This window comes from Schistocerca piceifrons, chromosome 7, assembly GCF_021461385.2.
Source record: "Schistocerca piceifrons isolate TAMUIC-IGC-003096 chromosome 7, iqSchPice1.1, whole genome shotgun sequence".
Taxonomy (NCBI): Eukaryota; Metazoa; Arthropoda; class Insecta; order Orthoptera; family Acrididae; genus Schistocerca; species Schistocerca piceifrons.
Genome location: NC_060144.1, coordinates 36,010,634 through 36,023,351, shown reverse-complemented (window position 1 = coordinate 36,023,351; position 12,718 = coordinate 36,010,634). Strand labels below are relative to the sequence as shown.

General features: G+C 36.7%; 1 protein-coding gene across 1 annotated transcript in view; it reads right to left on the bottom strand.

Annotated features, from left to right (window-relative positions):
* The window catches only part of LOC124804753 (AP-3 complex subunit beta-2), a 241,403-nt gene that overhangs the window by 75,603 nt on the left and 153,082 nt on the right, over positions 1-12,718 (bottom strand). The window contains exon 14 of the mRNA XM_047265059.1: positions 11,997-12,196. Within this exon, the coding sequence (XP_047121015.1) occupies positions 11,997-12,196 (200 nt within the window). The remainder of the gene's footprint in view (positions 1-11,996; positions 12,197-12,718) is intronic.

Genomic DNA, 12,718 nt, shown 5'->3' with positions numbered 1-12,718 from the left:
AAATAAACTGTAAAATATGTCCAAATAGACCTATCCCAATTTAATTCATGCCATTATACATTTACTTTGAAAGATTTGAAGATGTCTGTGCAAATAAAATTCTACATTTTCATCAGTGGAATTTATTTCTGGTAACATAAATAAGGATATGAAATACCTGCCAATAAAATAACAGCCAATGAAATGAGGCATCACACTTTCATTGGCAGTACCCCTTCATCTGTTCGCATGTCTGCCTCTCAAAGGTGAAATAGTTTTTGATAAGTATGAAGATCATTCAGATGAGCAAGAATGATGTCAGATACATGGCCCAAGATACATGTCAGAAGACTCAGATGAAAAATGGAACATCAGAGAGGCAAACATGGCTGTGGAAAAGGATTTTGTTTATGGCAACATGGAATATATAATGGTTGAATGACAGAAAAAAAACAAGTTTTCCAGGAGTTGGAAATGTGTTAACAGAAACAAAAAAAAGAGGGACAGAAATGAAAAGATGGGAGATTACATTCATTTCTACAATGGTATCGGGAAGGTAGAGTGGGCCAAGAGAAGTGTGTCAATAGTGAACCACAAAAAGCATAGTAAGAGCATTAATGATTGGGTACAAACAAATGAAAGAATTTATCCAAGTACAGACAAGAGAGCATGGGCATGGGCAGTGTATGCCCCAACAAATGACACTGATAACAAAATCAAACACATTTAATGAGGAAATGACAAATGCCCTGAAAAAGAAAGTCTCAAATGGAAATAGTCCTTGTGGGAGATTTTAAAGGAGGAATAGATTCAGAGGTGGATGATGAAATAGTGGAAAGATAAAGTAAAGAAATTGTAGATTAACATGGCAAAAGAACAGTAATTACATGCACTGCACTGGAATTGAAATTTTTAAATGGTTTCTGCCCACATAAATGGATACGTAAATACATATGGGAGAGTCACTCAAGTGACCCAAGAATGATGACATCATCATAAAAAAGAAAATCTAGAATTAGGGTGAGTGACGTAAGGATATACAGAGGCCCGGAATGTGGCTCTGACCACTTTCTGCTTGGAGCAAAGTTTATCTTTACACCATGAAGGAAAACTGTACCTCAAGAAGAACGTGCTGCTATTAAAATTTTGAATGCTATTAAATATAATATAAATAGTTTCAAACATGAAAGCATGAAATTTCTTTATAAAATGAGATTAGCTAGAAAGCTGCAAAGTTTTGATGAAAGTGGAAATGCTGAAGAGAAATACCAAAAATTTAAAAAAATGCTGTCATGAAGCAGCATGTGAAGCACTGGGTCAACATAGCAAGGAAAAACAAAAACAAAGGACAGAGTGGTGGATGGAAAACATAGTGGAAAGGATAAAAGTGAAGAAGAAAACATAGTAGTTGGCTGGGCACAAGGGACCCACAGTATAGAAAGAAAAAGTATGCGAAAGTAAACAGGGAGACTAAAAAAGAAATTATTTATAAGAAAAATGAGATATGGGATAAGATATGTGAGAAGATAGACAGACGTATTGGGAGGGGTGTATAAAAACAGCCAACGCCTGGACAATGGTGAAGCATTTAGAGGAGATGTGAAAGAAGGGACGAATATCACAGTAACTGATATCGGAGAATGGGAAATCATTTCAAAATACTGATAACTTAAGAGAGAACTGGGTATTAGAACACAGAAATGGATTTCAAGAATTAATTATCTGTGGGAAATTTAGATCCATAACTACAGTAGAAGTTGGAAGATCTGTGAAAGAAATGGTAAATCTCCCAGATCAGGAAAGATACGAGTTAGTACAGTATGGGCCAAATGTGTTATGGGAATATTTGGCCAATATGTTTAACATATGCATGTTAGAAGGAAAAGTGTGCAGGAATTAGAATTTGGAATATGTAAGGCTGACTTATAAGAAAGGTAGTACGAAGTTACACAGAAATGATCATGGAGCCAGTTTTAAAAACTCTATTGATAGACTGTATGGTCGAGTCCTAAAAGACAGGATATTAATGAGACATTAAGAAGCAAAGTGGATTCCAGAAGAAAAGATTTTGTAGTAACAATATTTTTACGTAACAACAACTAAAGGCAAAGAGACTGGAGAGGCGTATGAGTAACAGTTTAGTGTTCATGGATCTTGAGAAGGCGTTTGACGCAGTGTTGCTGACGAAACTGAAGTCCTGAGTGGGACTCAGCTCGAAAAGACACATGTTAGGATTATACGTAACCCACACAAGTCTGCAGAGTGTGAGATCAAAGTGGGGAATAAAATTTCAGAATTACAAAAGGATTGAAACAAGGATGCTGCTTATTTCCTGAATTGTTTAAAATTTACATCCAGAAAGCCTTAGACCTGGGAGTAGCAAATGTGCAGGAATATGCAATCAGGTAACAAAGGATCAACACTTTTACAACTTGCTCTTCTCAGATGTTCAGATTGTGTTTGCCAGTGAAGAAGATGATACATGCTTTATAATAAGATAATTATTAGAATAATACGAAGTGGCGACAGAAAGCAGATTTTCAAAAGACTGAATATCTGTACAGTGGAGAAAATATAGCAAACAAATAGAGGCTCGGCACATCAAGACACGTAAAAAATTTAAATATTTGAGTGGCATCCTATTGGAAGATGGAACAAATAGTTGGAAAATACAGCAACAAGTAGTCAACTGGAAACAAGCAATCCACAAGCTAAACCCTCTTCTAAGATAAGTTGAAAAGTAAAGAAGACACTTTATAGAAGTTTTGCAAAGCCTATAACAACTTATGGAGGTTACAGAAATGGACTACCTCAGAAGATCTTGCAGAACATCTCAGTGAGACAATTTCAGAAATACAATGATAGGAGAAATGGCTCAGGGTCAAGAAATCATCAACAATAGAATAAAAGAATACAAACTCACCTGGTGTGGACATACAATGTGAATGACAGATGACCTAAGGTCATCTGGTTAGATGGGATCTAGAAGGCCATGAGAAAAAGAGAAATAGAACAAGACAAGACAAGGAAGCATGAAAAGATATAAACTGATGGTGACATATGTGGGATGTGGCAACAGCTACACGAACAGGAGGGACAGAAGGATGATATCGGTTTGGTATCATATGGGCACTGCTTGAGATAGAGGTTGGCAGCAAATGGATCACATACCCGGAAATGTTGAAATAGAGGGAAGTGGTATAAATAATTAGCAAGGTGTAAGTTGGGAGAGGGAGAGGTAGACACTTCAGATGAATAGAAAAAACTGGTTACTTAAATAAAAATAAAATAAAGGAAGTACTTATATAAACAATGTCAATCCACCAAACCAGAGACTTACTTTCAGTGGATGCTTTGATGGCAACAATTATGGGAGGCAGGATGGCTGGATTTGTGAATCTTAAGATAATAGAGAATGCATGTTATGGTTTTGGTGAAGTAATAAGTCTGGCCCATGAACCATGGACCATGGACCTTTATGTAATCGGATGGCTTGCATGCCTCAATGACATGGATGGCTGTACCATAGGTGCAAACACATCAGAGGTGTACCTGTGAAGGGGCCAGACTAGCATATGGTTCCTGAAGAGGAACAGCAGCCTTTCTGTAATAGCAGGAGCAACAGTCTGGATGACCGACTGATCGGGCCTTGAAACAAAAGCCAACATGACCTTACCATGCTGGCACTACGAATGGTTAAAAGCAAGTAGAACCTACAACTGTTATTTTTCCTGAGGACATCCAGCTTTACTATATAGTCCAATGATGCCTCTTGGACACAACATTCCACAGGTAAAACAGCTCCCATGCAGATCTCTGGATGGGGCTACTCAGGAGGATGTCAGCAGGAAAAACAAAACATGTTCTATGGATCAGAGTGTGAAATGTTGGAGTTCTTGATCGTGTAAGTAGATTAGAAAATTTAAGAAAGGAATAGATACGTTAAAGTTAGATATAGTGGGACTTAGTGAAATACAGTATTACTGAGACCACTGGGAGACCGAGCCACGATAAAACTATTCTGTGATTTAATCCATTATAAATGGTTCTGAAAGCCTGTGACTGTGAAAACAATAGGTTTTGTTTATAAATAACTCATCTGCTACCAGTCACGATTTTCTTTATTTTATTTTCCGCACGACGCCTATCAGGAAATGATTCACATTTTCAGGTGTGTTTTTTGTGTGTTTGTTATGCCATTTCTATGTGGTGATGTCGATGTGTGACAGTCTGCTTCATTTCATTGGCTTTACTGCAATAAATAAGAAAACACACGATTTTTAGTTGTCTGTCAATCTTTTTGTGAAGATAATGGCAAAATTTAGAAGAATTTGTACTTACAGTTTCCTTATGGTCCATTTGTGCAGAGTCTCACATACACTAAACATCACACACAACTTGTACACTTTTAAACATCGAAAACATTTTACAGAAACAAAACAGTTACACAGATGTTCCTACAAGTAATCAAAAGAGATGACATTATGTGTTTTCCACAGAGTATGATATACTTTTGGATCATAATTTACTTATATCTGTTTTACAATTGTGCTTATTTCTATGTGTTACTATTTTTATTTAAGAGGCTCCGGAACGCCCTATACTTGCAATGTTAAAATAACGCTTATAAATTACATCTTTCCTCACAAAGTATTTGAGGTAGGAAGTTGAACTTTTTACAGATTATTTATTGGAATATGGGTTACAACTTAACACAGGGATTTTACAAAATTTTAGTTCAGTTATTAAAGATGATTTTTTTTCAATTGTAATGAAAATTCACAACATTTTTTGCAATTTTTTATTTATATATTCAAAAATATACAGTTTTTTGGAAAAAGGCTGTGTTAAATTATGCAGAAGGTTCTGTGAAACATTTACTGAAAGTTTGAAACAAATATGTTTGGAAGATCCTTAGAAAACATGTAATTAGTATGAGAAAATAAAAGTTTTGGGAATCGAGCGACAAAGATTGGATTAACGTTTTAGTGCATTCCAGGTCCATAGGATGGATTATCTTCATCCTCTGCAAACTCCTCCTCCAGCTTCCTCTTGTTCCTCCTCCTGTTTACTCTTGCTTGTATTTCTAGACTCTTTACAGCCCTGTCTGCAGCCCGAAGGCGTTCCTTGTCTAAAGCAAGCATCGCTCGTACCATGTTAGAACCTATCTTCATTCCCATATTTCTAAATACCTTGCACCTTACAATGTTGCCATCATTGAAAGTCGCAACAGCATCATACACACCAAAGTGAAGTGTTTCTATTCCAACAAATACAGTCTTGGGGTTTCTCGACCATATAACATTATTTACACTTTCATTGGGGTTTTGAGGTTTTCCGTGAATACACTTTTTCAACAGTTCAGGTGCTGCTAAGTCTCTGAAAATAGGTTTTATCACCTCCATTATTGCATGAGGCAGACTATGCTTATGAGTGTACACTTCACCAGTTAGCAATCCTTTGTTATATTTACACCAACTGTCTTCTTCTTTGGGACACAAGCTATGTTGGGGATTTTCATCGGTTCAAGAAGTATGAAAAAAAAAAAGAGCCCAAACAGCCTTCTTCATTTCGTCGACACTTTGTGTATTTTGCCTAATAGCCATTCCATAATAGTTCTGTATTTTGTCAATTACACTGTCAGTTAACCTTCCCTCCCCATCCAACCCTTTACCATCACTGAGTTTTTGTTTTTTGTACGAAGCTTTCAGTTGCCGAAGTCTTGTTCCCATTCGCTTCTGTACGTGTCCAATACACTCAAATTTCTGCACTACATCATCACCATAGGGCTTCAGTCCTTGAACATGTTTGAAACTTTTAGAATCACCGTCACCAAGGTAATTAACATATCGCACTTTATCACACGCCTCAGAACGCTGGAATATACTAGCAACACCAGCCACTTCCATTCCTCCACTACTGCCACTATAGTTAGCTTTCCAATTATTTTCATGTGTACCTTTATATTTTTGTGGACATCTACAATACTTTGATATTACTGCTACATCTAAAACTTTCCCTGTATACGTACTGGTGGCAGATACTACACCATGAAGAGATGTGTGTCCCCGTTTATGCCAGGTACCATCGAACGCTGCAGTCAAATCTCTGTTACCATCATTTTCCATTACTGCCTCTTCCACAGCGTTCTTCATAGATTCTATACAGACATCTTCTACTTTAGACCCTATTAATTTATTATAGGTCGTAAACTTGGTTGGGGGATTTGGAAGATTCATGATGCCACAGAAAATTGCACCTGCAGTAGCACCCTTACCAACTGAACGCAAGGAATAAACAAATCTAATGTTGTGTTCGTAGATTTTGCTACCATTTTCTTCAGTTGCAGTTACTGCAACACTGTTCCAAAAGGTGGTCATGTATGAACACTTATCACATTTCAGTTGTATTTCACTAGCAAGTCCTACATGCTTTATTATGGAGAGTTCCAGACCAACTTCACTACAATGAATACATCTTACACAATTTGAAAAAATTCCTTTGAGAACCGACATATCAAATATTTCATTCACATCCGATTCACCCATAAAACATTCATAGTTTTCACTCATTGAACCAAGCGTCTTCTGTGAAGTATTTTCTTTCCCACTTTGACTGCTATGGGCAGGTGTACTTGAGAGGTTAGGTTCACTCACTTGGTTATCGTCTTTATTGTTTACAGTAATAACACATACCTTTGGCTTTCCAACATTTCTCCTTTTCTTAAAAGCCTTCAGAGGATTTCTAATAACTTTACTTTTACTCATTATTATACTTCAACAAAACAGGGACTCAAGAAACAGAATTAATTACGAATATTTTCGAGATAACGACAGAGTAAATAAACATGAAACAATCGACAATCACACCAGCGATATATATTGAACCATCACAGGTTAGCCACAACACATACTTTATCTCACATCACTAAAATGTACCTGATGAACACGGACGTTAATAATAACACCATTTGACAGCAGTTTAACAGCGCCACAGTGGGTCACGCCCATGTAGAACACATTTCAAAAAAAATTTAAAAATAGTTGTAGTCTTCGGAATTGAATAAATTATATATCTATTAAAAGGTAATAGTCTGAGGATTCAGAAAACGCAAAAAAGTAAAAATTGAACTTTTCATGATTTTGAGCCTTTCCGGAGCCCCTTAAGTTTACTATCGAAACATCAGAAGTAGTTCACTGATTCACTTTCAAGTTTCTCGTTTAATATTTTATCTTCATATTTTCTGTAATGTGAATATATATCTCCAGTTCTTCTAAAAATCCACTTTATGTCCTTTATTTAGTCGGTGGAGTACTCTGACATTTTGCTTTGTTTTTTCAAATAGGTGTTCTGTATTATGTATATGTGTTGCTATGGCTGATGTAGTGTGTGTAGGCTTTTATGTGCTCTGTGTACCTGATGTTGAAATTTTGGCCTGTTTGTCCTAGGTAGAACATGGAGCATTCTTGGCATGTTATCTTGTATATTCCAGAGTCTGAATATGCATCATGCGTACACTTTATAGTATGTATTAGTTTTTGCTGTAGTTTACTGGATGTAGAAAACCCAATTTTTACTTTGTGATTTTTGAAAATATTTGCAATCTTCTGTGATACATTGCCAATGTATGGGATACTACATATATATCTGTTTTTCTTTTTTTCTTCTGTGGTGCAGTTTATACCTGGATCTTTCTTCACTTTGGCTAGGATTGTGTCAACCATGGGAGCATTGTAACCACTGGCAACTGCAATCTTTTTCACTGTGTTTATTTCTTGTTGCATATTCTCTTGGTTCAATGGTATTTTAGTGGCCCTATGTATCACTGACCTGTATGCTGCTTGTTTATGGATATTTGGGTGACATGAGGTTGCAGGGATTGTTACGTCAGTCATTGTGTTTTTCCTATGAATTTTGAATGTATATGTGTTGTTGTGTCTTGTAATACTTAGGTCCAGAAAGTTGATGCTTTTTTGCTCATGTTCCAATGTAAATTTGATTTTCTCATGAAGTTTATTGAAGTAATTTAGATTGTCTGTGATGACTTTGGTATCCCCTTTCACTAACAGTAGTGGTGGTGTGTCATTTAAATATCTACTATAAAATTCAATTTTCTTTACACAAGGTTCTTGGCTGTTAAATAATTTTTTGTTCTAAGTGATTTATGTATATGGCAGCTATGGTACCAAATATACATGATCCCATTGCTAGGCCATCTGGTTGTTTATAAATGTTGCCATTAAAAGTGAAGTCGTTGTGACTTAGGGTTAGCTGAATGAGTTCCATAAATTCAACAATTTCTGTGTATGAAAGTTTCTAGTGTGTCATAAGGCATCTTGGGGGAGCTTTCTGGTTTTTAGTTCTTTAGCTACTATCATGCTGTTTCTTATGGAATATGTTGCTTCATATGTATAATTTTTCATCAGTATGTTATTCAGTTTTTTGTGATAGTTTGTATGCTGGACTATTTATAGAGTTGACTACAGGATGTATTGGATTTCCATCCTTGTGTGTGATGTTTAATGTAAGTGAGACTCTGCACAAATGGACCATAAGGAAACTGTAAGTACAATTTCTTCCAAATTTCGTCACTAACTTCACAAAAAGATTGACAACCAACTAAAAATTACGTGTTTTCTTATTATTGCTGTAAAGTCAACGAAATTAAGCAGACTCTCACACGCTGACAACATCACATAGAAATGGCATAACACACACACACACACACACACACACACACACACAAACGCACTTGAAAATGGGAATCATTTCTAGAAATGTGTTGTGTGAAAAAATAAAGAAAATCGTGACTGGTAGCAGATGAGTTATTTGTAAACAAACTTACTATTTAAAACTAATCTGCATGGTATGCGAGATATATGACACAGGCAAAATACCCTCAGACTTTATGAAGAATGTAATAATCCCAGTTCCATAGAAGGCAGGCGCTGACAGGTGTGAATGTAACTGAACCATCTGTTTCATTAATCATCTGTTTCATTAATCATGGTTACAAAATACTGACGTGTATTATTTACAGAAAAATGGAAAAACTGGTAGAAACAGACTTAAATGAAGATCAAGTTGTGTTCTGGAAAATAATAACGAACACATGAGGCAATACTGATTTATCTCGGAAAATAGGAAGAAGAAAGGGAAAATATGTTTATAGTATTTGTAGATATAAAGAAACATACTCCCTTTGAAATTTCAAAGATAGCAGGGATAAAATATACTGAGCAAAAAAAAGGTTATGTACAACTTGCACAGAAACTAGACTGCAGTTCTTACAGTCAAAGGGCATGAACGGGAAGCAATAATTGAGAACGGACTCAGACAGTGTTGTAGGCTATTCCTAATGTTATTTACCTGTACACTGACCAAGCTATGAAGGAAACCAAGGAGAAATTTGGAAAAGGAATTACAGCTGAGGGAGAATAAACTATAATTTTGAGGTGTAATTCTCTCAAAGTTACCAAGAGACTTGGAAGGGCAGTTCACCAGAATTGACAGAATCAACAAAAGTAAAACAAGGGTGAAGGACTATAGTCAAATTAACATGGGTGATGCTAAGAGAATTAAGATATGAAATGAGGCACTACAAGCTGTGGGTTCTGTTATTTAGGGAGCAAAATAAGTGAACATGGCTGAGGTACAGAGGATATAAAATGCAGACTGGCAACAGCACAAAAGGCATTTCTGGAAAAGCAAATTTGTTAACACTGAATATGAATTCAAATGTTAAACACTCTTTTCTGAAGTTATTCATCTGATGAGTAGCCTTTTATGGAAGTGAAACATGGAAAATAAACAGTTCAGACAAGAAGAGAACCGACGCTTTTAATATGCTGCACTACAGAAAAATGCTGATGGGTATATGGCTAGATCAAATAACTAATGAGGTGGTAATGAATCAAATTGTGCAAACAAAATTTATGATGCACCACGACTAAAAGGAGGGATAGGACACATTATGGGGTATGAAGGAATTAGAGTTTGGTAATGGAGGGAAGTGTGTGAGATAAAAACTGTAGAGGTTGACCAAGGCTTGACTACAGTAAGCAGGATCAACTGGATGTGTGTTATAGTAATTATGCAGGGATGGTAGTGAAACAATATTTCATTTTGATACTCTAGGAAAATTAAAGCAGGTCTTTACTACAGCAGCATGATTAAATTTGGGTTTTGGGCTGAAAGTGAGTTCCTAAGAAAATACTGGAATTTCAATAGAGGAGAGAACCATAGATGAGACACTGAGGACAATGTTCTGCAGGTGTCTCATTTGATGGCAGCTAGATATTGGTCTAGCTGCCACGTTGAGGGAGGGTAAAGAGTTTGGCCAAGCTGAATTTGTAGCAGAGCAATAGTGATTGTGGAATAGTTCAATATGGCCTACAGTGCTAATTTGTACCTGGCTTAGTGACTGATTTACGGATATTGTGATGGGGAGATAACTATAACAGACTGGATGCAGGGAAGTTTATTTGATGAATGTAGGCAGACATAATTGAAAAGGGGATCCAAAAGTAATTAGAATTGTTCTGAATCAGTTGACTAACACTCAACTGAATGATGGCATCATTAGCATTTGTTTCATGTTTTGCATGTTTCATGGTTTTGCAGTTGCAGACATGATAGACTAACACGCTGACAACAAGTTTTATCAAACATCATTACAGGTGAAGAGATGTGGTGCTAAAGGATTGTTCCAGAAACAAAGCAACAATTAAGCAGTGGATGACTGCCTCATCACTACACCTGAAGGAAGAAAAGCAAGGGGAAGCAAACATGAAAGTAATATTTGTTGCTTTTTTCAACATGAGGCAGACAATTCACTTTGGATTTGATCCCCAAGACACTACAGTCACTATGCATTACGACCTTCAGGTGCTAAAATGTTGTGGACATTAATGGATTGGGTCCTCTGACACAACAACTTTCCATAGTAAAGCAATAAGTGTAGACACTGGAAAGAGTAAAGATAACCACTCACTATGTAGTTGAGTGGTGCACAGACTCAATAAACGAGATTGAAATTGTTGCTAAGCTTTCAAAAGTGTGGGTTGGACTTTCAAGATTGTATTAGTGATACATGTGAGACAGTGTTTAGCCAAAAACAAAATGACAATGTCTTGAGATTGTTTCCATCAGGAACAGCATGCTCCACAACCATGTGAGTGAGAACTAAGATAGGAGGAAGGGCAGCACTGGTCGTAAATTTTAATCTGTTGACAGCAGATCAGTTTCTGCTACTGTCTAGCTATAATATACTGCAGATAGCTACACAGTAGCTGAAATTAGTCTACAATAAACAGATTAAAATTTATTACTGATAACGCCCTTCCTCTTATCTTGAAAATGACAAGGGTTTTGTACCCATCATACTAATCAGATCTGGCACCCACTGACTTTTCCTGTTCCATAATCTGGACAGTGATGTCAATAGAAAGTGTTTTGAAACCACAGAAGAGGTGAAACAAAATTCACTGAACACAAGACACACAGTTAATATTTGGACAGTTGATTTGAAATAGTGCGCTACAGGTAGTTAGCAAATGAAGTCATCACTAGTGCCTGCACCTGGCCCCCTTCCCAGCCCACATGTAAAGAATTCTTGTTATTTTTGGATGCTCCTTAATGTTTAGATCACATATGACTTGGTAAAGACAACAGACTGCTTTGTTTGGAAACATAGGAACGGCTGGTAGAGGTTGGGATTATATCCAGAAATAGGGACTCCCAAGGTTCAAATGTGTTATTAATAAGCCAAAACAAAAAACAAGCATGTAACACAATTCAAACCCAGGTACTTTGGTTAAGGTGAAATAAACACATTATTAAGGATATATGTATTACAGGGAAGAAGAAAAACATAATTGCAATAGCCAACCAAGCAACAAACAGGAAGGAAACAGATCCACAACCAAGAAAAAGACTGGTCAAGTGATGATAAGAACATTAATGCTACTTATTGTGAAGCAATAATTTATTATTCTACTTAACATAATTTTACTAACGGTGTCACTGGATTTTTCTGAGTCATCAGTTGACTGATCACTTTCTTCCTCATCAGTACCCTCCTCCTCGTCACTAGCCTCTTCCTCACTTCTTTCTTCTTCGTCATCTTCTTCTTCATCCACCTCCTCTTCCACCTCCTCCTCCTCATCATCATCACGATCATCATCTTCTTCACTGCTTCCATCCGCCTCATCTGACTCTAGAGCATAAAAACGACTCCATTAGTCATTAGATAGGCAAGCTTTAACTTCGTTTTCTTTGCATTTTCCTCACCTGTGGCAAGGCCTGCTAACAACGCACAAGTCTGACTCAATTTGGTTTTCCCAGCTCTGCTCCAGAAAAAACAACTGACAAATTGTTAAAATATAGTCATGCGTAAAACAAAATTTATACAATTCACTGCTGGATGGTGCTCAAAACTTGTCTAATTTTACTTACGTTAAATGTCTATCTGTGAAATGTGTACATTTTACAGTGTGTGTGTAACCAAGTGGTACATGGTAACGGGTAATAATGGTAATTTTTTTTTTTTTATTCCACTCCTATCATTTTAACTTAGCCTCAGGCAGTGGTGAGACCAGTTATGTAAACTACTCCACAGTACTTGTGGTTGGCTCCCACATAATTATGCTGAGCTAGGGACACCACCACAGTATTGCTGAGTGAGAGGCACCAACTTTCTACCACAAATTCCCCAATGAGAAGACCGGGTGCCATCACG